At 43.2% G+C, this 25,090-nt stretch overlaps 2 protein-coding genes across 2 annotated transcripts; both read right to left on the reverse strand.

Annotated features, from left to right (window-relative positions):
- Positions 1-4,356: 4,356 nt before the first annotated feature.
- Positions 4,357-5,941, reverse strand: LOC129842483 (P2Y purinoceptor 1-like). Its single transcript, XM_055911045.1, has one exon. The coding sequence runs from the start codon at positions 5,687-5,689 to the stop codon at positions 4,643-4,645; it is 1,047 nt and encodes a 348-aa protein (XP_055767020.1). The 5' UTR covers positions 5,690-5,941; the 3' UTR covers positions 4,357-4,642.
- A 2,349-nt stretch (positions 5,942-8,290) lies between these two features.
- Positions 8,291-21,245, reverse strand: LOC129842487 (CCN family member 5-like). The gene is made up of 5 exons (XM_055911054.1): positions 21,096-21,245; positions 17,178-17,397; positions 11,331-11,585; positions 10,186-10,445; positions 8,291-9,757 (listed from the first exon to the last, which is right to left on the reverse strand). Exons 1-5 carry the CDS (start codon positions 21,150-21,152, stop codon positions 9,470-9,472), a joined length of 1,080 nt encoding a protein of 359 aa, XP_055767029.1. The 5' UTR covers positions 21,153-21,245; the 3' UTR covers positions 8,291-9,469.
- Positions 21,246-25,090: the final 3,845 nt, after the last annotated feature.

A 25,090-nucleotide genomic window follows, 5' to 3' on the forward strand; every position in this document is an offset into this window, starting at 1 on the left:
GCGCACTGGAGACCTGATGCGTGGGACTGGTATAGGTGGCAGGTACAGGTGGCCCGGCCTCCATAATTCTTAAGAAGAAGTTTAGAACTACCAAGATTTCTCCTTAGAGCTGGCTGCCTGGCCAAACTGAGCAATCGTGGGAGAAAGGCCTTGGTCAGGGAGGTGGCCAAGGACAGGAGCTCCAGAGATCCTCTGTGGTGATGGGAGAAACTTCCAGAAGGACAACCATCTCTGCAACACTCTACCAATCATGCCTTTATGGTAGAGTGGCCAGACGGAAGCCACTCCTCAGTAAAAGGCACATGACAGCCTGCTTGGGGTTTGCCAAAAGGGACCTAAAGGACTCAGACCATGAGAAACATTCTCTGGTCTGATGAAATCAAGGTTGAACTCTTTGGCCTGAATGCCAAGCATCATGGTGAAGCATGGTGGTGGCAGTACCATGCTGTGGGGATGTTTTTCAGCAGCAGGGACTGGGAGACTAGTCAGGAGCAAGGTAAAGATGAACGCAAAAAAGTACAGAGAGTTCCTTGATGAAAACCTGCTCCATAGCACTCAGGACCTCAGACTGGGACTAAGGTTCACCTTCCAACAGGATAATGACCCTAAGTCCACAGCCAAGACAACGCAGGAGTGGCTTCGGGACAAGTGTCTGAATGTCCTTGAGTGGCCCAGCCAGAGCCCGGACTTGAACCCAATCGAACATCTCTGGAAAGACCTGAAAATAGCTGTGCAAATGATTTTCCTGCATTGCATTATTCATCAGGAAGTGCTCTGTAAATGTGCTCTGAAAATGAGCCATGTTGTGGATACAGTCACTAAAGTGGTAAACTTCATAAGAGCAAAATCTTCAAACCACAGGCAGTTTAGTTTGTCTCACTGTTGGAAGAGACAGACTCAAGTCATGCAGAACTCCCTTACCCCACGGCTGAATTTGGGGTAGGTGCTTAAAAGGGTGTGGGACCTGAAGTCAGAGATTACTGAATTTTTGCAAATGAATGGAAAATATGTGGATTTCCCTCAACTGCAAGATAAAGAATGGTTGGCTGAATTTGCCTTCACTGTGGACATCATGACCCTCAATAATGAACTGAATTCCAAACTACAAAGGAATGGCCTTTTTGCACATCAGATGTACAGCCTTGTCACGCCTTCAAGGGAAAATTACTCCTCCTGACCCGCCAAGTAGAAACCAACAATCTCACCCACCTTCCGACACTACTAGTCTGTTCCCTATCAGATGACCAGCGGGAGAAGTATACATCGCTGCTGCGTGCTTTGAACGGTGAGTTTTCTCATCAATTTGAGGATTTCAAAGTGTTGGAAAATGACATGCTGTTGGTTTCCTCTCTTTTCACCTTCAATGTGGATAACGCTCCCACTGACCTACAACTTGAGCTTATCGATCTTCAGTCTTATGCAGTGATTGGAGAACTATTCAAAACAATGTCACTGATGAGGTTCTATGCATCTCTTGATGAACAAAACTTTCCAAAGATTAGGAGTCATGCTCAGAAGATGTTTGTACTGTTTGGGTCAACCTATGTTTGGGTCAACCTAAATATTGTTATTTTGGTAAAATATCAGCTGCTTCGGTGTCAAGTGTCAATCATAGAGATAAATGGAGGATATAATGGAAGATAAAACTCGTTTTCGTATAAACATTTCCATTGAGGGCTTTCCCCATTTTTAAAAGTAATCAACTGGGTGGGCTTCCAATGGGCTGGGAGTGATCAGCCAGTGATCAGAGAGCATTTTCTTCTTCAAATTGGGTTGCCTATGGTTTGTTAACCAAAGACTAAAGTAATATCCAGGAGCCAATACCAAGATTTATTCCAGGACATTGGTCCCAAGATCCAGACCCAGTAAGTTGAGACCATGACAAGTTAGTTAAAGACTGAATCAATATGGTCTTGAATGGTTTCAAGACCAAGACCACTAGGTCAAGAGACCATGGGCCCTTTCTTTAATTGTAAGAAACTTAAGTACAATAAACTCGAGTACAGTACAGTAAAGCACAGTACAGTAGAGAACAGTAGAGTAGAGTAGAGTAGAGTACAGTACAGTACAGTACAGCACAGAGAGTGTTTTAATGTGTGTGTTTTGGTACTACCATCAAAAGGTGGGACAGCATTTTTGTTGAGAAAGTAATCAGTATCTTTCAATGTAATAGAACAACTCAAGAAGTTATATTTCTTATTTTCATACATGAAGTTTAGGAGGAAGGGTTTGGGACAGCCACCTCTAAATAGCATCAGGGATTGCCTCTCTCACAAATGAAAAATGCTAATATTTATAATGTGTCTTCCTACGAAAGTGTGTGTGAGGCCTTAATAAGACCTCCTAGACAAAAAAAATGAATGCATCCCAAATTACACCCTGTTCCCTATATAGTGCACTACTTTCGCTAGAACCCTATAGACCCTGATCAAAAAGTAGTGCACTACATAGGAAATAGGGTGCCATTTGGGATGCATACCTTTCTCATCTCTGCCCTCCCATGTATCAGACAGACAGAGGTGGATGAATCAGTGCTTGGATTTATCTGTATTTTAAATGCCGAGAATGGTCTGAACTAGCCGTGTTAAGGAAAACATGAACTATGAGAAACCACAAGCAGTGCCCTTGGTATTATGAAATACACCATATATACAAAAGTATGTGGACACTCATTCAAATTAGTGGATTTGGCTATTTCAGCCACACCCATTGCTGACAGGTGTATAAAATCAAGCACACAGCCGTGCAAACTCCATAGACAGTAGAATGGAAGAGCTCAGTTAATTTCAACGTGGCACAGTCATTGGATGCTACCTTTCCAACAAGTCAGTTCGTCAAATGGCTGCCCTGCTAGAGCTGCCATTTGAAATTTTTGAGTCCATCCTCGGTGGACGTTTCACACCAAGAGGCTGCTTAGCTCTCCCAAAGGCGCACTACACCCACATCAGTGAAGGTTGGTGGGAGGAGCTATAGGAGGACTGGCTCATTGTAATGGACTGGAATTACTATGAGTAATTCATGGGTTTTGGGGGGTATTCCAGATGAAACGGAAATATCGGCTTGACTTTCATTCACAGTCACTGTTTCCCTTGTCTTGCGTGTTGAGTCTTAACACAATACAGCATGCTTCTTTCCTGTATTACTGTATTTAAGGTGGTGTATTGCAGCCTTGGTACCAGTCTGTTTAGCTATAATTTCACTCATTGTCACTCATGTCATGCTAAACATTAGTGGAATGTAATAGCTGAACAGAGACTGGAAACCAGGCTGGGTTTATTTTGGTTATGCTTTAACAAGGGCGTCGACACGTGTTAAACAAGGTTTAGATAAATGAGTACATGGAACTCTGCTCTACAGTATGTTTGACTGGTAGAAGTGCTCTAGCCTGGTCCCAGATCTGTTTGTGCTATCATGTGAACTCCTTTGCCACTCATTGTCATGCTGTCAATGGCAAATTGTAGTCCGACAGTTTTCTTGAACTGCTAACCGCAATGGAGTGCCTGCCGGTTGAGGTCACACTCTATCGATAAAAGGTGTAGGTCATAGATTCAAAACATTGCATTGCAGATGTTTTTATTTAGACTTCTCTCGGCACCATTTTGTCATAACACAAACTAGTCCTCCGCTAGGACTTGATCTCACGCCAACCCCAGCTCTCAGTGGTCTGTGAAGGTAACAGAAGGGAGTGAAATATCACCGCATGCTTGCGTTGCTGGAGAGTGAGAATTTTCACTAAGCCTGTTTTGTGCAAACATCCAACGTCTTGTACCCGAATGCTTGCACAAACAGACTTGGCTTTGTTTTTATCAACTGTTCTTAAATGGAAGTTATTTATGCAGAGTATAAACTGTTATGCGTTATCATTCTAGCCAGTCAAACAGTCCCCCTCTTTTAAAGTAATGTTGAGAGAAAGTGTTTTTGTTTTCCTATTTTTACTGCACTATTTGTCATTAGGTTCTAGAATTTTTCCCAAAAGTCCCCCTATTGCCTTTATAGTGTACTACTTTTGACCAGAGCCCTATTGGTCTTGGTCAGAAGGAGTGCACTATAAAGGGAATAGGGTTCCATTTGGGATGCATTTTGGGACTCAACTTTGTGTATGTCTGTCTGCTGAGTCTTCTAAATAAAGTGAGCCTCAAGTCCCCATTCTCTAACCTGCACCTAAAACCCTACTGAACAGTCATATGCAATTAATAAACATGTATGACATCAATTTCCTGTGCATGTTGGTGTTGAGGGATTTTTGCCCTCAGTTAAAATCTTTTGTTACCCCTGGGAAGCCAAGTAGATAGCATGATATACTACCATATTATTGAAAAGGACAAGGTAAGATGGACAAAGGCCTTTGAGCTTGACACATTTGTACTGTTTATTGAAAACAGAGGAATACTTCAGTCATTGGTATGTAATAGGATGCTGGAATACCTGTCATTCTTATGTAATATCGGAAATGCATATTGAGTTCGTTTTTTTCAGTGATATAGCTCTACATATCACTGACTAAATGGAACAGTATATCACTTTACACAAGTGCATTCAGCCACTCATAGGCTCTCACATAACACAATAAAATACTCTGAGAATGTTGAATAAAGCATAAAGTACAGCATGTTTACATACAGGCCTTTAGTAGATTATTGGTTTAAATAACTAGTTGGTCAAAGTTTGCTGGTTGAAATTCTTCTGTTGGTGGATCTGCCTTGCGGTAGATTACAGCACCAGTCCAATGAACAAGAGACATCCTGGCTCGTTTGCTGACAATATGAAAGCGCATGAGGAAATCATCATTTCCAATCAAGTAAATCAACGGGTTGATTGCGCTATTCAGGCAAGCTAGGCCGCGGCTGATTTGATGAGCAACATAGATGTCATCGAAGCTTGCCTTGCAGGTGCCTTCCATTTTCAAAATCCTTATCTTCAAATTGAGATTTCTCAAAACATGGTAAGGGATAAAGCAAATTGAGAATAACACAGTCAAGATGATAACTAGTTTTAGACACCTCTGTTTCAATAAAGTATTGACGTTGGCTTTGGTGGCAAGGACCACTACTATATGTCCATAGCAAGCAAGAATGACGAGCAATGGTATAACGAATCCGGTAACGGTCCAGCCAATGCTATACGGCAGGTAATCCTTGATAAGGTGGTCGGCTGTTGAGTCATAGCACGCATCTGAGGAATTTGGCGCTGTCTTGTCAAAGAACATATCGGGAAGTATCTGAATAAAAACCAAAATCCAGACAAGAAAACTTATTGCCACAGAGTGGCGAGTGTTGATTCTTCCCATCACCTTCATTGGGTGCACAATACCAAGGTATCGATAAATACTGATGCATGTCAGGAACCCGATACTGCCGTAGAGATTCAAATTGAAACAGAATCTGGTGATCTTGCAGAATGTTTGTCCAAATATCCATTTACTGTTTAGCGCATAATAGACAACCAAAAATGGTAATGTAAATAGGTATAGCAAGTCCGCTATTCCAAGGTTGAGAATAAATATGTTAATACTTCCAATTTTCTTCCAGCTTGTAAAAACAGTTTTTAACCCACAGAAGTTGGCAAATGTTCCGACGACAAACACCAGCACGAACACAGCTGGTAAAAATCTGTGCGTAAAAGAATGATTAATTTGTGCACATGTGGTCATGTTGAGAACGTGCGCGTCGTGGTCCTCTGACATTTTCATCTTCGTTCTTTTCAATCAGAGTGAAGTCAAGACACAAGCTATTTTTCGTATGGCAGAAGAATATCAATCGATGACGCCCAGAAGTTAATAAGATCAAACTTGCACATAGACACACTTCTGAAATCGTAGCCGTCCACAAACATGCTGCGCATGACGACCTAATGTGAAACTAAAAGTGTATACACCCATTTCCTTAGATATAAGTATTATTCCATTAGTTTACAGGATGTAATGTGATACTGTATTCGAAAGGTAAATTAGCAGAGTTATAGTATCCTGCAATTATTACTGCAAGTCAAGATGTGAGTAACAACCAACTGGGCACACACTGGTTGAGTCAACCTTGTTTCAATGGTCAACATATTGTGACGTGAAATATAAGTGGAAAGCACATTTGGATTTGAAAAAAGTAATCGCCAGTAGATTACTGTTTTCATCTCATTTCAACCAGCATTGTAAACATTGCAATTAGGGAAAAACTTAAACTTAAGTACAATGACTTAACCTGACTAACAGGTTGTCACATTAACATAATCATCAGAACTATCTATACATTGGAATTTAGTCAAAAATTCCATGTAGAAATGTAACAAATATTTTTCATTCATTGTACTGAGTGTACAAAACATTAAGAATGACATATACTGACCAGGTGAAAGCTATGAGCACTTATTGATGTCACGTTTTAAATCCACTTCAATCAGTGTAGATATAGGGGAGGAGACACATTAAAGAAGGATTTTTAAGCCTTGAGACAATTGAGACATGGATTGTGTATGTATGCCATTTAGAGGGTGAATGGGCAAGACAAGATTTAAGTGCCTTTGGAAGGGGTATGGTAGTAGATGCCAGGCACACCGGTTTGCGTCAAGAACTGCAACGCTGCTGGGTTTTTCTCGCTCCACAGTTTCCTGTGTGTATCAAGAATGGTCCACCACCTAAAGGACATCCAGCCAACTTGACAAAATTGTGGGAAGCATTGGAGTCAACATGGGCCAGCATCCCTGTTGAACGTTTTCGATACCTTGTAGAGTTTATGCTCCGACAAATTGAGGGCAAAAGGAGGGCGTGCAACTCAATATTAGGAAGGTGTCCTGAATGTTTTAAACACTTAGTTATTGGGGTGGTTCAACTGTTGTGGAATTTCATATTTGAATAGACATATTTCATTTGACCTTGTTTCAATGTTGATAGTAAAATTGTATTTTTGAATCAATGTCATTGTTTCAATGTCATGCCATCAACCTAAATAAAGAGGTATATTGAATTACAATATGGAACCACAGTCCAACAACTCTTGCCTGAACAGTGACTCCTACTGACAGTGATGTGGAATAATGCACTTCAGTAAGAACAAGCCTACCACGCAGAGACCTACCTCTACGTAACCTGCTTAGCTTTGGAAACACCTTGCAGCTAGTACAACTGAGCTATCATGTAACCACTGTTTCTGAGTCTGTTTCTGACCGTTTGAGCAGACACATGCACATTTGTGGCCTGCTGGAGGTCATTTTGCAGGGCTCTGGCAGTGCCCCTCCTTGCGCAAAGGCGGAGGTAGCGGTCCTGCTGCTGGGTTGTTGCCCTCCTACGGCCTCCTCCACGTCTCCTGATGTACTGGCCTGTCTCCTGGTAGCGCCTCGATGCTCTGGACACTACGCTGACAGACACAGCAAACCTTCTTGCCACAGCTCGCATTGATGTGCCATCCTGGATGAGCTGCACTACCTGAGCCACTTGTGTGGGTTGTAGACTCCATCTCATGCTACCACTAGAGTGAAAGCACCGCCAGCATTCAAAAGTGACCAAAACATCAACCAGGAAGCAGGAACTGAGAAGTGGTCTGTGGTCACCACCTGCAGAATCACTCCTTTATTGGGGGATGTCTTGCTAATTGCCTATAAGTTCCACCTTTTGTCTATTCAATTTGCACAACAGCATGTGAAATTTATTGTCAATCAGTGTTGCTTCCTAAGTGGACAGTTTGATTTCACAGAAGTGTGATTGACTTGGAGTTACATTGTGTTGTTTAAGTGTTCCCTTTATTTTTTTGAGCAGTGTATATTGAATAGATTTTAGATTCTTCAAAGTAGCCACCCTTTGCCTTGATGACAGCTTTGCACACTCTATTCAGACCCCTTGTGCTCTGGCTGACTCCAAGGTGTCTGAATACTTTCCGAATGCATGAGCACAGGATGAAAAAATTTCAACATTAAAAATGTTAAAAGATTATGTGGAATTTTCTACACAATTTCAATGTTTACATAGTTCTGATGATAATGTTGGAATTAGACTGGCGTAACAACCTCAGGTTAAGTCGTTGTATTTAAGTTGAAGTTTTACTGTAATTTTAATGTTTACAATACTGGTTGAAATAAAATGAAAATAGTACTGGTTGATTACTTTTTACTAATCCAAATGTGTTTTCGATGTAGAGTCCACGTCACAATAGGTTGACAAATGACATTGAAACTGTCACGTTCCTGACCTATTTCTGTTAGTTTGTTGTATGTGTTAGTTGGTCAGGACGTGAGTTTGGGTGGGCATTCTATGTTGTCTGTTTCTATGTTGGTTTAGGGTTGCCTGGTATGGCTCTTAATTAGAGGCAGGTGTTTGGCGTTCCTCTAATTGAGAGTCATATTTAGGTAGGTTGTTTCACAGTGTTCGTTGTGGGTGGTTGTCTCCTGTGTCAGTGTTTGTCGCACCATACGGGACTGTTCGGTTTGTTTGTTCATCGTCATTTATGTGTAGGCTATTTTCCCTGTTCGTGCGTTCTCGTGTTTCATTGTAAGTTCGTATGTCCAGGTTTGTCTACTCCGTTTTGTTATTTTGTTAATTAGTCAAGTGTATTTCGTTTTCGTGTTTTCCGTCTTTACTTTAATAAATATCATGTCTTCACAATCCGCTGCATTTTGGTTCAATCCCTGCTCCTCCTCTTCGGACGAAGAGGAGGAGGACAACCGTTACAGAAACAATGTTGCTTCAGCCAGTGTGTGCTCAGTGTGAATAGGCTATTAAGGCATGAATGTGAGAATTTCAATATTTAATTGATGATGTTTTAATTATTAACCATACCAATCTACAAGACAGTAATTCAGGTGTCTTTATGCTCATTGTAACATAGCATAATAACAATATTACTGAAAAAATGATTTGACTGATAACCTAATACTTACAGTTTATAGAAATGATGACTGACAGCTTAGCTTGCACATGAAAGTCACTTGGAGTTGACACCAACCTATTCTTACTTACAGTAACTACCTACTGTACATTCAGTTCCATATTTACTTTGAGGTTACCGAAACGGCCGCAATAGGCCTCCACCTCCATCCACCACCATGCATCAATCAATCAACTAGTCCATCATCACCTCTCTCTCTCTCCCTCTTTTTCTCTCTCTCTCGTTCTCTCTCTCTCTCACACACACACCCTTTCTAAGAATCTTGATGATGGAGGTATTCATTTAAATTAAATGGCCCTAATCAATATTCCAAATCAAATAGATGTTGAAATTCAATCAAACCTGCACTGCGGAAAATTGTTAACACTGTTTTTACACATATCCTAATCAATTCAAAGCATTTTACTATATTTACTGTGTTAAACTAATGGTACTTTTTCAACAGTGCAGGAACCATGTGTTTTCTCCCAGAGTGCAAGTTTGATTGAATCCTACCCTACCGTTCGATTCCTATTCGTATGTCATTGTCCAGTATCTTCACTGACAGGGCCTGCCCATCTCTGGCTTTGGGGCTATTTCACTCTCCACGGTCCTATACTCTAAAGCCAGGGAATGGCTCTCCTGTAGGCTGTGATTGGGGACTGGGGACAATTGTAGTGTTGGCAGGAGCAGGACTCAATCATCATCACCTGCTGGTGGATCATCCTGCCCTGGGGGCAGCGGAAGGCCATGCTGATGGTCCTGGTGCGGTAGGGGCTGCAGCAGCGGCCTTCCAGACACTGCAGGCCACAGAACCGGAACCTGTAGGCCCACGTGCTCAAACAGCCCTGGTGCTCCAGATGAATGGGCACGGGAGACCTGAAGCTACTATCGCAGGCACCCGTTCCCTGCAATACACATAACCGTGGACTTCAATTAAAAACATTGAATGATTTTAAATGATCTCTTACTTCAACCTTTAGTTGATCAACATGGACCTTGAAATATTAGGACATTTTGACAACACTCAATACAATTCTTCATAATGCAATTCTTCTGATGGCACACATTTATGGTCAATTTATGGTCAATGCTGTATCTAAGTAAAGGTACAATGTAAATTATATCAAGTAATTCATCCCATTTGCCAAAAAGTGAGGTACAAGAATGAAAGCAAAACATTTCTAATGGCCAAACTGTCCACCCACCTCAAGTGGAAATCCATTCTACCTCAACTAACCTCGAAAACAAAATGGCCAGACAGCAGTAAGAGTATTTGCAAAGTGTTTGAGAGTGTTTGAGGTAAAGAAAGGCGGAGACCGCTGCTCCCACTCACCACATGCGGCCTGCTGCGAGGCACAGCAGTGGCCTGGCATGGCCTGACTTGGCACAGTCTGGTTTGGGTCTGCGGGCGGCAGGCCCAGTTCTTGTTTGAGCTGCGGGTGGAGACACCTGGACCACAGCTGCTGGAGCAGGGGCTCCAGTCTGTGCTCTGCTCAATGCAGTTGGAGTTCAGGCCCTGGCCCGGAGACTGAGCCCCACCACCATCACCACGAAAGCCCTGACGCACCCTCTCCCTCTCTGGTGGTCTCTCCACTGGGTAGTGTTGAAAGACAAGGGCAATGTGATGCTGTTAGTCCATTTGTATCCTCATTGGGTTTGTTATGTGAGGATATTGATATGGCTATGCTATTACAGACAAAGGAAATGCTATGTACATTTCTTGTCCATGAAATATGAATATTGTGGTTTTAAATGCTTAAATATATGTGACTTCTGGATTCAATACATCCTGCCTATTTGTATGATGAGACTACTCCTTGTACACACGTGTCTTCCGTTGAAGCATCAACAGGTTAGCTACAAAAAAGGGTAACACTTTACTTGAAGCGGGTATCCGTACATAAGGCATTCATAACACCATTATGAAACCATTCATAACATGTGTTAAGAACGTTGTTATTAAGATTTTGAATGATACTGTAACATTCACGAAGCTGGTATTTCATGAAGGTATAATGAGTGCTTCAGTTAAAGAGTTACTCCAAAACAATAGTCTACCTGTAATTGATAGTATTAAAAACGATCCCATGATGTTATTTTACCCTCTGAATGCTACTGCGTAAACACTGCCATGCAGGTGCAATTAAACTGCACCCTTTTGTTCAAAGAGGAAATAGTTGAGGGAAAAAGGAAGCGGCATACTGCTCTTGATAGTATCACTGATCTTCGTCGAAGCTCTGGCGAAGGCTGTGAGGCCGACACGTAAAGATTATTAAAGATCAGTGATACATCCAAATTCCTCTGTGTTGTGCACTTGGGTGTTTTATCCTGGCAAACAAGCAGTAAATCGCACTGCAGCACCTAAGTTACTTCAAGACTTGTCAAATGAAAAGCGCTTTACAAATGTAATAAATTATTACTGTTTATCATTCCTAATCAAAGTCTTATTTTCATATTTTTGCCTATCGAGTACTGTACCTGCAGCCATAGTGTCTGTGTAAATGTTGTTGTCCAGGCTTTCACAGACCCACTCCCTGCAGCACCTCCCAGGCTGGCGCACTAGCTGAGGGTTGGGGCAGTTGGCTGCGGCAGGAACCTGTAAGTCATCGCTGCACAGTGGCACACAGGTCACCCCGCCACCCAGGCAGTGGCACAGCTGTGCACACGACGGCTGGAATGTCTGGCCCTCCTCGAATTGCATGCCGTTCAGTTCACATCCCAGCATGTTCTGGCCTGGTCACAGAGAGAGGAATAGATGGGGAGACAGATGGGGAAGTGAGAGAGTGAACTTTGATCAGTTAAGTAAACTAAAAAAAAAAAACGGCCTCTCACTGTCAACTGCGTTTATTTTCGGCAAATTTACCTTGTGTAAATATTTGTATGAACATAACAAGATTCAAGAACGGAGACATAAACTGAACAAGTTCCACAGACATGTGACTAACAGAAATGGAAGAATGTGTCCCTGAACAAAGGTGGGGTCAAAATCAAAAGTAACAGTCTGTATCTGGTGTGGCCACCAGCTGCATTAAGTACTGAAGTGCATCTCCTTCTCATGGACTGCACCAGATTTGCCCGTTTTTGCTGCTCTTCCACCAAGGCACCTGCAAGTTCCCGGACATTTCTGAGGGGAATGGCCCTAGCCCTCACCCTCCAATCCAACAGTTCCCAGACGTGCTCAATGGGATTGAGATCCGGGCTCTTCGCTGGCCATGGCAGAACACTGACATTCCTGTCTTGCAGGAAATCACGCACAAAGCGAGCAGTATGGCTGGTGGCATTGTCATGCTGGAGGGTCATGTCAGGATGAGCCTGCAGGAAGGGTACCACATGAGGGAGGAGGATGTCTTTCCTGTAACTCACAGCGTTGAGATTGCCTGCAATGACAACAAGCTCAGTCCAATGATGCTGTGACACACCGCCCCAGACCATGACGGACCCTCCTCCTCCAAAGCGATCCTGCTCCAGAGTACAGGCTCATTCCTTCGACGATAAACACGAATCCGACCATCACCCCTGGTGAGACAAAACCGCGACTCGTCAGTGAAGAGCACTTTTTGCCAGTCCTGTCTGGTCCAGCGACGGTGGGTTTGTGCCCATAGGCGACGCTGTTGCCAGTAATGTCTGATGAGGACCTGCCTTACAACAGGCCTACAAGCCCTCAGTCCAGCCTCTCTCAGCCTATTGCGGACAGTCTGTGCACTGATGGAGGGATTGTGCGTTCCTGGTGTATCTCGATCCTGTGTAGGTGTTGTTATACGTGGTCTGCCACTGTGAGGACGATCAGCTGTCCGTCTTGTCTCCCTGTAGTGCTGTCTTAGGCATCTCACAGTATGGATATTGCATTACATCTGCAGTCCTCATGCCTCCTTGCAGCATGCCCAAGGCACGTTCACGCAGATGAGCAGGGACCCTGGGCATCTTTCTTTTGATGTTTTTCAGAGTCAGTAGAAAGGCCTCTTTAGTGTCCTAAGTTTTCATAACTGTGACCTTAATTGCCTACCGTCTGTAAGCTGTTAGTGTCTTAACGACCGTTCCACAGGTGCATGTTCATTAATTGTTTCTTGTTCATTGAACAAGCATGGGAAACAGTGTTTAAACCCTTAACAATGAAGATCTGTGAAGTTATTTGGATTTTTACAAATTATCTTTGAAAGACAGGGTCCTGAAAAAGGGATGTTTCTTTTTTTGCTGAGTTTTAGGTGAAGCAGATCAAAACAAAACAAAATCAAATCACATTGCATTACTCACAATGCGCCAAATAAAACAGGTTTAGACCTTACAGTGAAATGCTTATTACAAACCCTTAACCAACAACGCAGTTTAAAAAATATGAAGAAGAATAAGAAATAAAAGTAACAAGTACTGAAAGATCAGCAGCAAAATAACAATAGCGAGACTATATACAAGGGGTACCGGTACAGAGACAATGTGCGGGGGAACCAGTTAGTCGAGGTAATTGTGGTAATATGTACATAGATAATAACAGAGAGTAGCAGTGGTGTAAAATAGGGGGGGGGGGTGCAAATAGTCTGGGTAGCCATTTGATTAGATGTTCAGGAGTCTTATGGTTTGGGGGCAGAAGCTGTTAAGAAGCCTCTTGGACGTAGACTTGGCACTCCGGTACAGCTTGCCGTGCGGTAGCAGAGAGAACAGTCTATGACTAGGGTGGCTGGAGTATTTGACAATTTATTTGGGCCTTCCTCTGACACCGCCTGATATAGAGGTCCTGGATGGAAGTAAGCTTGTCCCCAGTGATGTATTGGGCTGTACGCACTACCCTCTGCAGTGCCATGCGGTCAGAGGCCGAGCAGTTGCCATATCAGGCAGTGACGCAATCAGTCAGGATGCTCTCGATGGTGCAGCTGTAGAACCTTTTGAGGACCTGAGGACCCAGGCTCCTGAGGGGGAATAGGTTTTATCGTGCCCTCTTCACAACTGTCTTGGTGTGCTTGGACCATGTTAGTTGGTTGGTGATGTGGACACCAAGGAACTTAAAGCTGTCAACCTTCTCCACTACAGCCCCGTCGGCGTGCTCGGTCCTCCTTTTCCTGTAGTCTACAATCATCTCCTTTGTCTTGATCACGATGAGGGAGAGGTTGCTGTCCTGGCACCACACGGCCATGTCTCTGACCTCCTCCATATAGGCTGTCTCGTCGTTGTTGGTGATCAGGCCTACCACTGTTGTGTCATCGGCAAACTTAATGATGGTGTTGGAGTTGTGCCTGGCCATGCAGTCATTAGTGAACAGGGAGTACAGGAGGGGACTGAGCATGCACCCCTGAGAGGCCCCTTTGTTGAGGATCAGCATGGTGGATGTGTTGTTATCTACCCTTACCACCTCGGGTGGATGTGTTGTTATCTACCCTTACCACCTCTACCCTTACCACCTCTGTTATCTACCCTTACCACCACCTCTTACCACCTCGCGGCAGCCCGGATTTCTTATAAGCTTCCGGGCTAGAGTCCCGCTCTTTGAAAGCGGCAGCTCTAGCCTTTAGCTCAGTGTGGATGTTGCCTGTAATCCATGGCTTCTGGTTGGGGTATGTACGTACGGTCACTGTGGTGACGACGTCATCGATGCACTTATTGATGAAGCAAATGACTGATGTGGTGTACTCCTCAATGCCATAGGAAGATTCCCGGAACATATTCCAGTCTGTGCTAGCAAAACAGTCTTGTAGCTTAGCATCTGCTTCATCTGACCACTTTTTTATTGAGTGACTGGTGCGTTCTGCTTTCATTTTTGCTTGTGACAACGTACAGTGGCAAGAAAAAGTAAGTGAACCCCTTGGAATTACCTGGATTTCTGCATGAATTGGTCATCAAATTGTATCTGATCTTCATCTAAGTCACAACAATAGACAAATATAGTGTGCTTAAATTAATAAAACACACATTATTGTATTTTTCTTGTCTATTTTGAATACATAATTTAAATATTCACAGTGTAGGTTGGAAAAAGTATGTGAACCTCTAGGCTAATGACTTCTCCAAAAGCTAATTGGAGTCAGGTGTCAGCTAACCTGGAGTCCAATCAATGAGACGAGATTGTTGGTTAGAGCTGCCTTGCCCTATAAAAAACATTCACAACATTTTTGTTTGCTATTCACAAGAAGCATTGCCTGATGTGAACCATGCTTTGAACAAAATAGATTTCAGAAGACCTAAGATTAAGAATTGTTGACTTCCATAAAGCTGGAAAGGGTTACAAAAGTATCTCTAAAAGCCTTGATGTTCATCAGTCCACGGTAAGACAAATTGTCTATAAATGGAGAAAGTTCAGCACTGTTGCTACTTTCCCTAGGAGTAGCCGTCCTACAAAGATGACTGCAAGAGCACAGCGCATAATGCTCAATGAGGTTAAGAAGAATCCTAGAGTGTCAGCTAAAGACTTACAGAAATCTCTGTTGACAAGTCTACGATACATAAAACACTAAACAAGAATGGTGTTCATGGGAGGAAACTGCTGTCTTAGCCTCCAGTATTTATGCTGCAGTAGTTTATGTGTCGGGGGGCTAGGGTCAGTTGGTTATATCTGGAGTACTTCTCCTGTCTTATCCAGTGTCCTGTGTGAATTTAAGTATGCTCTCTCTAATTCTCTCCTTCTCTCTTTCTTTCTCTCTCTCGGAGGACCTGAGCCCTAGGACCATGCGTCAGGACTACCGGGCATGATGACTCCTTGCTGTCCCCAGTCCACCTGGCCTTGCTGCTGTTCCAGTTTCAACTGTTCTGCCTGCGGTTATGGAACTCTGACCTGTCCACCAGACGTGCTACCTGTCCCAGACCTGCTGTTTTCAACTCTTAATGATCGGCTATGAAAAGCCAACTGACATTTATTCCTGATTATTATTTGACCATGATGGTCATTTATGAACATTTTGGCCATGTTCTGTTATAATCTCGACCCGGCACAGCCAGAAGAGGACTGGCCACCCCTCATAGCCTGGTTCCTCTCTAGGTTTCTTCCTAGGTTTTGGCTTTTCTAGGGAGTTTTTCCTAGCCACCGTGCTTCTACACCTGCATTGCTTGCTGTTTGGGGTTTTAGGCTGGGTTTCTGTACAGCACTTCGAGATATTAGCTGATGTACGAAGGGCTATATAAAATAAACTTGATTTGATTTGACACCACGGAAGAAGCCACTGCTGTCCAAAAAAAACATTGCTGCACATCTGAAGTTCGGCGGAAAAATGAATTCCCAAGTTTATCAAGACATTTTGCAGGAGAATATAAGGCCATCTGTCCGCCAATTGAAGCTCAACAGAAGTTGGGTGATGCAACAGGACAACGACCCAAAGCGCAGATGTAAATCAACAACAGAATGGCTTCAACAGAAGAAAATACACCTTCTGGAGTGGCCCAGTCAGAGTCCTGACCTCAACCCGATTGAGATGCTGTGGCATGACCTCAAGAAAGCAGTTCACACCAGACATCCCAAGAATATTGCTGAACTGAAACGGTTTTGTAATGAAGAATGGTCCAAAATTCCTCCTGACCATTCTGCAGGTCTTATCCGCAACTACAGAAAACGCTTGGTTGAGGTTATTGCTGCCAAAGGAGGCTCAACCAGTTATTAAATCAAAGGGTTCACATACGTTTAACACCCTGCAATGTGAATGTTTACACCGTGTTCAGTTTAGACATGAAAATGTATAATTGTTTGTGTGTTATTAATTTAAACACACTATGTTTGTCTGTTGTTGTGACCTAGATGAAGCTCAGATCAAATTTTATGACCAATTTATGCAGAAATCCAGGTATTTCCAAAGGGTCCACATACTTTGTCTTGACACTGTATGTGGTGTCAAATCTAGGGAGAAGACATGTGTACTAAAATAACATTTGAGTCATTTAGCAGACACTTATCCAGAGCGACATCATTTTTTGAACACTTCTAATGGCTGCCCTTTAACATCAACGTCGCAATACTTGTTGTATCCAACTGGATATCCTAAATAACTTAAGTACTTGGCTATTTTCCTATTATTTATGGCTATGAAATAGAACGTTCAACATTCATCTTTGTCAAAGATTTGCTGTGCATGAAAACTGGGATACACTCTTACATCTCACTCCATTTGAGTTCTTATTATCATTAACATGATCACATAATGGAAATGCTTTGAGGCTTTGTACAGTATTTGTACCCTACAAAGTAGTCGCCTGGTCCCAGATCTATTTGCTCTGTCTTGCCAACTGTACTGCCTTGTTGTCTTGTAGTTGGATCTTACAGTTGGCAAGATACCACAAACAGATATATCTCACAGTTGGCAAGACAGCACAAACAGACCTGGGACCAGTTTAACAGGGTAGCGCTGTACTCACTGACACACTCTCCAGGACCACCGGGGTAGCTGGCGCTGTAGTCACACTGCAGGCCCTGCTGGCTGTCACACACAAACCTCTCCGTGCAGTCTTCGCCCTCCTGTCTGGCGCACACCTGGCAGCAGCGGCACCCATCCAGCACTGTGGGCACCCCCAGAGGGCAGCGTGGTGCGGGCCAAGGGCAGTTGTGACACGGGCCCCCGCATAGCTGGCAGCACACCTAACACATGTGGGTTGACAGTAGGATGATTAACTGCAGTAGCGTTTGTGGATAAAACATGTGTGAGATTGCAGTGTTCACCGGTAGCCTTTTGTTGACTGTAGGGGTTAAGTTTTTTTGGTCTGTGACTGTACTATACATGTTACTGTACTTTTGTGTGTATTTGTTTGTGTAACCTGTAGGGTTAAAATCCTTACAGCTTCCCCAAATCCCAATGGAGGTATTCCGGAATCAGCAGGGAATAAACTGCAAGGGAATCCTCTAACCTGGATTTTTTTTAACCATGAACATCAGACAGGATATATTGCACACATATTACGCACAAAAACCGTATGCTGGTCATTCATAGCGTCACTTAAATTGACTTAGAATCTTCATTTGATCACTTTTTTTCACTGCAGGAAATGCAGATAAGTTTGTGAGTTAATTACATTCACTGAAACCCAGCACTAACAAACACAGTTATATTAACAGTATTGCACTTTTGTCATGTTGCCTAATTTTGTTCAGCTAATAGCCTAACCACCAATCAAGCAACATTATGGACTAAACATTCAAATCCTGTTGATGCAGGATTATTTTGCTGCGACAATTCTGGTAAAATACTGCCCTCTTGCAGTGCAAACGAGTTGCACTCTTTTTGTTTATAAAGGCCTCCTGCATAAACTTCCACCTTACCTTATTGTTAGCTAATCGACGTACAAGATACTAGACCCGGTCTCAGGGATGGCTAATTCTGGAAATCCCTTCCATCTCCACTGAGTTATGTAAATCTGCGTTTAGTTTTTTTGCACCATACTTGTAACCTCCAGCGCTCTCTAAAACTGGTTGAAATTTACATTTAAGTCATTTAGCAGACGCTCTTATCCAGAGCGACTTACAAATTGGAAAGTTCATACATATTCATCCTGGTCCCCCCGTGGGAATTGAACCCACAACCCTGGCGTTGCAAGCGCCATGCTCTACCAACTGAGCCCTCGGGACCAAATGGTGCCTCTAGGGTAATTCAAAAGGCTGATTGAGGACCTTTCTACAGAAAAATGTGTTTGTTTTCTATGATTGTGTTTTGCTTTTAGTGTATTGATGTGAATATTGATGTGTATATTGGTGTATAATTGATGTGTGTCAGTGGTGTTCGGTGCCGTTTAAGATGAGGGAGAACACTCATTTTTTATGAGCATGGCCTTAAGTCTATTACAGCATATTGGATCACTGTCATTCGTATTCCATTCACCCAGCTCAATGTAACATCGACAGGTTTAGGCTACTAATGTACATGATACTTTACCCATCATGAGGTTGCTACAACTTAGCCTACGAATGAAAGTTTACAGCGCAGGTGCACAGGTCGACAGAAATGTTTTTGTAATCAAGGTGACAGACAGTGACACATTCAAGACCACCTCGCACACTCTTGCCTGCATCCTTTACTTAATTTTAATTTTATTCATTTATTTATTTCACCTTTATTTAACCAGGTAGGCAAGTTGAGAACAAGTTCTCATTTACAATTGCGACATGGCCAAGATAAAGCAAAGCAGTTTGACACATACAACAACACAGAGTTACACATGGAGTAAAACAAACATACAGTCAATAATACAGTAGAAAAATAAGTCTATATACAATGTGAGCAAATGAGGTGAGATAAGGGAGGTGAAGGCAAAAAAGGCCATGGTGGCGAAGTAAATACAATATAGCAAGTAAAACACTGGAATGGTAGATTTGCAGTGGAAGAATGTGCAAAGTATTAATACAAATAATGGGGTGCAAAGGAGCAAAATAAATAAATAAATACAGTAGGAGAAGAGGTAGTTGTTTGGGCTAAATTATAGATGGGCTATGTACAGGTGCAGTAATCTGTGAGCTGCTCTGACAGCTGGTGCTCAAAGCTAGGGAGGGAGATAAGTGTTTCCAGTTTCAGAGATTTTTGTAGTTCGTTCCAGTCATTGGCAGCAGAGAACTGGAAGGAGAGGCGGCCAAAGGAGGAATTGGTTTTGGGGGTGACCAGAGAGATATGATAAGGGGGGACTTTACCTAGCAGGGTCTTGTAGATGACCTGGAGCCAGTGGGTTTGGCGACGAGTATGACGCGAGGGCCAGCCAACGAGAGCGTACATGTCGCAGTGGTGGGTAGTATATGGGGCTTTGGTGACAAAACGGATGGCACTGTGATAAACTGCATCCAATTTATTGAGTAGGGTATTGGAGGCTATTTTGTATCTAACTGATCTAGGGTGTTAGTCCCACATTTAGTCCAACATTTGCAAACAAGAGTTTCGATTGGACAAATTCAAGTATGTTTATCCCCATTTCTTTCTATTTGCTTCCGTTTAAGAAACGTTTTTCAACTGAATTGGTGGAATAAATACACCCCTGATCACCCACAAATACAGTTCACTTTCATAGCAGCACACATAAAAACAGCATGATTACTTTGTTCATTGTATAATTCCTTCTCGCATTTATGCGCTGTCCTCCTCTCACCTTTTCCATTTGCTTGTGGACTTCAGTGCACAACACAACAGCTGTCTGTGACCAGGCGAAGAAACCTTTCCAAGACAAACTTTCATACCATAACCGCTAACCTCTACGCACAGCCTACATCATTGTCACCATATTAGCTAACGTAATAGTCAACATAGCTACTAGAACTAAGGCATTAGTAAACCCGCTTCAATCACGCAGTACAGTGTATAGTCAGCAAGCAGTTTAGCAGTTACACCTTCGGGCCCTGGTGGCAATAAATTAATAAAACCAAAAGCTTACCTTGACTTGGAAGAGTTTCAACGTTGAATAGCCATAACCAGCTAGCTAACATAGCATCCTTTTCTGTTGGAGCCGAATGTTTGAGTAGGCTAAACTAGCTAGCTGCATTCACTAGCTAAGTAAGTGAAAGTGAAAAAAATACAACAAAATATATCTCTCTCTCTCTCTCCCTCTCTCTCTCTCTCTCTCTCTCTCTCTCTTGCTTCTGTCTTTCTCTCTCTTTGAGTCAACTACTCACCACAATTTATGCACTGCAGTGCTAACTAGCTGTAGCTTATGCTTTCAGTGCTAAATTCATTCTCTGATCCTTTGTTTGGGTGGACATGTCAGTTCATGCTGCAAGAGCTCTGATAGTTTGGAGGATGTCCTCCGGAAGTCCTCCGGAAGTCTAAGATATGGGGTGAGCACCATGTGCCTCCTCGGTTTTGTATTGAAGTCAATGTACCCAGAGGAGGACAGAAATTAGCTGTACCCCGGCAACACCATGGTGCTACCCCAGAGAGTGCTGTTGAGGCTACTGTAGAGCTTCATTGAAAAACAGTGTGTTTTAATCAATTATTTGGTGACGTGAATATATTTAGTATAGTTTTATCTAAAAAGGATAACTTCATTGTTTCACTATTTTTATTTTACTGAAATTCACTGAGGAGAATGGTCCTCCCCTTCTTCCTCTGAGGAGCCTCCACTGATAGTGTATATGGATGTTTTTAATTTGTATATATAACGTTTAGTATCAGTTTGTGAACCACCATATACTATTCACTTACCAAAAACAAGTGCATACAGTATGTTGCAAACAAGTTCATCATCCCATGACATCCCTCAAACATTAAATTCCATTTCTTCCCCAAAATATCACAAGCTTTGACAAATGAAAGATGTTTGACAACTTGAATTCTTAAGGAAATTCTTGAGCTTGTCAACCCTCACCTGAGTGATGATACACAACAGCAGGGAACCAAGGAGCGTAGCATCTCTTCGGTCCATCTTCAGCGGTTAGCTACTTCTCTCTCGCTCTCTCTTGTCGCTCTATCTCCTCAAGAAAGCCGCAATGCCATTAATGCTGTGTGTTAGCAAACTGCCTGCCTCTGTCCATTCATTTATCAAGTCTGCTTTCTGATGTCACAGACGGTGGACTGCAATGTAAATAGTTACTGGACAGGAATCAAAAATAGTTGTAATTCCACATTCCTGCTACCCATTTCCTTAGTCTCACGCTCTCTCTCTTTCTCTCCAAGCCAAGCACTTTTTCCGAAGACTTTCATGGCTTTTGGGGTCAGTTTAGACTGAGGTCCATATACTGTGTATTGAGGTGGTGAATTGTGCTTGCGATTGGTCGTGGCTGAGTTAAATTGTCTGTATTTCTTACCGGGATGATGTTCCTGCTTTGACCTGGTGTTTTGTTGGCACTGTGTAATAGACAGAGGTTTACCAAGGTAACTTCTCCTGTATGCCCAACCTTTGGTTAGAGTGACTTTTAGTCTCTTGTGACAGACTTTAACATTTAAATATTAGACGGCGAAATTCTGTTCTGGGTGCCGAGTTTAAGTGACTCTCAACCACTACAAGTACAGCTGAAGTTTACAAGCATTTCGCTACACTCGCAATAACATCTGCTAACCATGTGTATGTGACCAATAAAATTGGATTTGATTTGAGTTATTTTCACTGTGAGGAAACTTGTGGTTGTTCTACAGGCGAATAAAAGTCACTTTAAAATGGTGTCTCATTGCATTTGAATTAAGGCAACAGCTTAGCCCTCAGAAGCCTGTAGATATGTGTCAATAATTAGCCCACGCTTGCCTATGTCTATGTATTGCATGTGAAATATCAGCTATTGTTGTCTCAATGCACTACAGTGTAAAAGCATGACAGGTCATAGTGAAACGTATTCTCAATAATGAATCAAATGGATTTGACCGATTTTTCTTGGCATACAGTATATTGCCACACAGCATTCCCACACAAGCAATAACACGCTAGTCCATACATAACTATTCAGACACCTGAAAGATAATGATCATGAATTGCATTTACATGATACAGTATTTTTTATTTCACTAGGTTTCAAAGTACTTTACATTGTAGGGGTACAATGCCCCACCAATGTAGCTAAAATGTTATATGACCACTATTCTTCTACACTTACAACTAGCAACAGACTTCGCCACATCTGTCTACCAAAGACAGACCAAAGACTAGACTATTGTTTGCTTCCCTGCTTCCAAAAACAAGCCTTTTCCTCAAAGTTGGATGTATTTTTGCCCACCAATACAGTATGAAGGAAGTATAAATGACGCTGTCTGCTGAAACATTCTCAAGCATCTGCCGTTACAATAACATAACCCCACAAAGCAGCTTCTACCCCATGACTTCACAGTTTCTCTATGGGGGAGGTCATATGACGCATTTCTCTCTCTCTGTGTGTGTGTTTATCACAGAGTGCGCAAAAACCTACAGAGCAAAGACCATCCCTGGCACAACTGTGGACACCGTCATTCTAGATTTGAACATCTGCAGGTATGTTGAATCCACACACATCCTTTGGCACTTCTCTAAGTTTTGTGGTAAAGAAGTCGTTTTTTTCTCAGAACTCACTGCAAGATTTGTGTGATTGACAGGGTTAAAGGGATAGTTCACCAAAAATCACAAAATTACATTTTTGTTTGTTTCCTTTCCAAATCTGAAAAGATTTGGCATGGGTCCCTAGATCATCAAAATGTTCTACAGCTGCACCATCGAGAGCATCCTAACCGGTTGCATCACTGTCTGGTATGGCAACTGCTCGGCATCTGATTATAAGGCACTACAGAGGGTAGTGCAAACGGCCCAGTACGTCACTGGGGCCAAGCTTCCTGCCATCTAGGACCCTATACAATCAACAGTGTCAGAGGAAAGCCCATAAAATTGTCAGAGACTCCAGTCACCCAAGTTATAGACTGTTTTCTCTGCTACCGCATGGCAAGCGGTACCGGAGTGCCAAATCTAGGACCAAAAGGCTCCTCAACAGCTTCTACCCCCAAGCAATAACACTGCTGAATAATTAATAAAATCGCCACCGGACCATTTACATTGACCCCCCCACCTCCATTTTTGTGGACTGCTGCTACTCGCTGTTTATTATCTATGCATAGTCACTTCACCCCCACCTACATGTACAAATTACCTCAACTAACCTGTACCCCCGCACACTGACTTGGTACCGGTGTCACGTTCCTGACCTGTTTTCCTTTGTTATGTATTTGTTTTAGTTGGTCAGGGCGTGAGTTGGGTGGGTTAGTCTATGTTTTCTATTTCTATGTGGGGTTTTGTGTTCGGCCTGGTATGATTCTCAATTAGAGACAGGTGTGTATCGTTTGTCTCTGATTGAGAGTCATACTAAGGCAGCCAGGGTTTCACTGGTGTTTTGTGGGTGTTTGTTCTTGTGTCAGCGTTTGGGCCACACAGGACTGTTGCAGGTTAGTCACGTTTGTTGTTTTGTTAATTTGTAGTGTTTTGTTGGTTTGCCATTAAATCATGAATACCTCCTACTCCGCATCTTGGTCCGATCCATGCTCCTCCTCGTCTGAGGAGGAGAACTACATTGACAACCTTTACAACCGGTGCCCCATGTATATAGCCTCGTTATTGTTATTCTTATTGTGTTACTTTTTATTATGACTTTTTATTATAGTCTACTTGGTAAATATTTTCTTAACTCTTCTTGAACTGCACTGTTGGTTAAGGGCTTGTAAGTAAACATTTCACGGTAAAGTATACACTTGTATTCGGCGCATGTGACAAAGTTGGATTTGATTTGATTTGATTAACCTACGTGTGTCAGGGAACCACAGTGAGACGATCCAATTCCTGCTTATTACGTCTCCTCAGGTTCCCGTGGTATTGGGATTCTCTTGGCTCCAACGACACAATATCCTTATTAACTGGTCTGCTGGTGCCATCATGGGCTGGAGCCCGTTCTGCCACGCTCATTGCCTGAAGTCAGCGCTGCCTACCCCGGGGTGTCTTCCTCGGGGATCGGAAGTTGCTAGTCCCGCGGACCTCCGTGAGGTGTTCAGTAAGGCCCGGGCCACTTCGCTTCCGCCCACCGACCCTATGACTGCAGGATCGACCTTCCCCAGGCACCACTCTGCCATGACTGAGACCTACATTGAGGACTCCCTAGCTGCAGGGTTCATCCTCCCTTCTGCCTCCCCCACCGGCGCAGGGTATTCCTTTGTGGAGAAGGATAATGCCCGTGCATCGACTACCGGGGGCTCAACTGACATTACGGTGAAGAACTGCTACCCGCTACCACTCATCTCCTCGGCCTTTGAGCCGCTCCAGGGGGCCACCGTGTTCTCCAAGCTGGACCTACGGAGTGCCTAGGTGTAAGACTGCCTTCAAGGGGACAGGTGTAAGACTGGGGGACAGGTGTAAGACTGCCTTCAACACGGCCAGCAGTCTCTACGGTATCTGGTCATGCCATTTGGCCTTACCAACGCCCCTGCTGTGTTCCAGGCTCTGGTGAATGATGTTTTCCGCAACATGTTGAACCGATTCGTCTTCGTCTACCTTGACGACATCCTCGTTTGCTCCCGCTCCGCACAAGAACACATGCTTCATGTCCGACACGTTCTCCAACACCTCCTGGAGAACCAACTTTTTGTGAAAGCAGAGAAGTGCGATTTCCATCGCTCCACCATCCCCTTCCTGAGTTACATCATCGCTGCAGTGAGTGTACAGATGGATCCCGGGAAGGTGAGAGCGGTGGTGGATTGGCCCCAGCCTACGTCCAGAGTGCAACAGCAACGTTTCCTGGGATACGGCAGCTTTTATTGACAGTTTATCCGGGGTTACAGCACCTTGGCTTCCCCCCTGTCTGCACTCATCCCTCCTAAGGTTTCATTCACGTGGTCCCCAGCTGATGACCAGGCATTCCGGGA

Source organism: Salvelinus fontinalis, unplaced genomic scaffold, assembly GCF_029448725.1.
Source record: "Salvelinus fontinalis isolate EN_2023a unplaced genomic scaffold, ASM2944872v1 scaffold_0043, whole genome shotgun sequence".
NCBI classification, from domain to species: Eukaryota; Metazoa; Chordata; class Actinopteri; order Salmoniformes; family Salmonidae; genus Salvelinus; species Salvelinus fontinalis.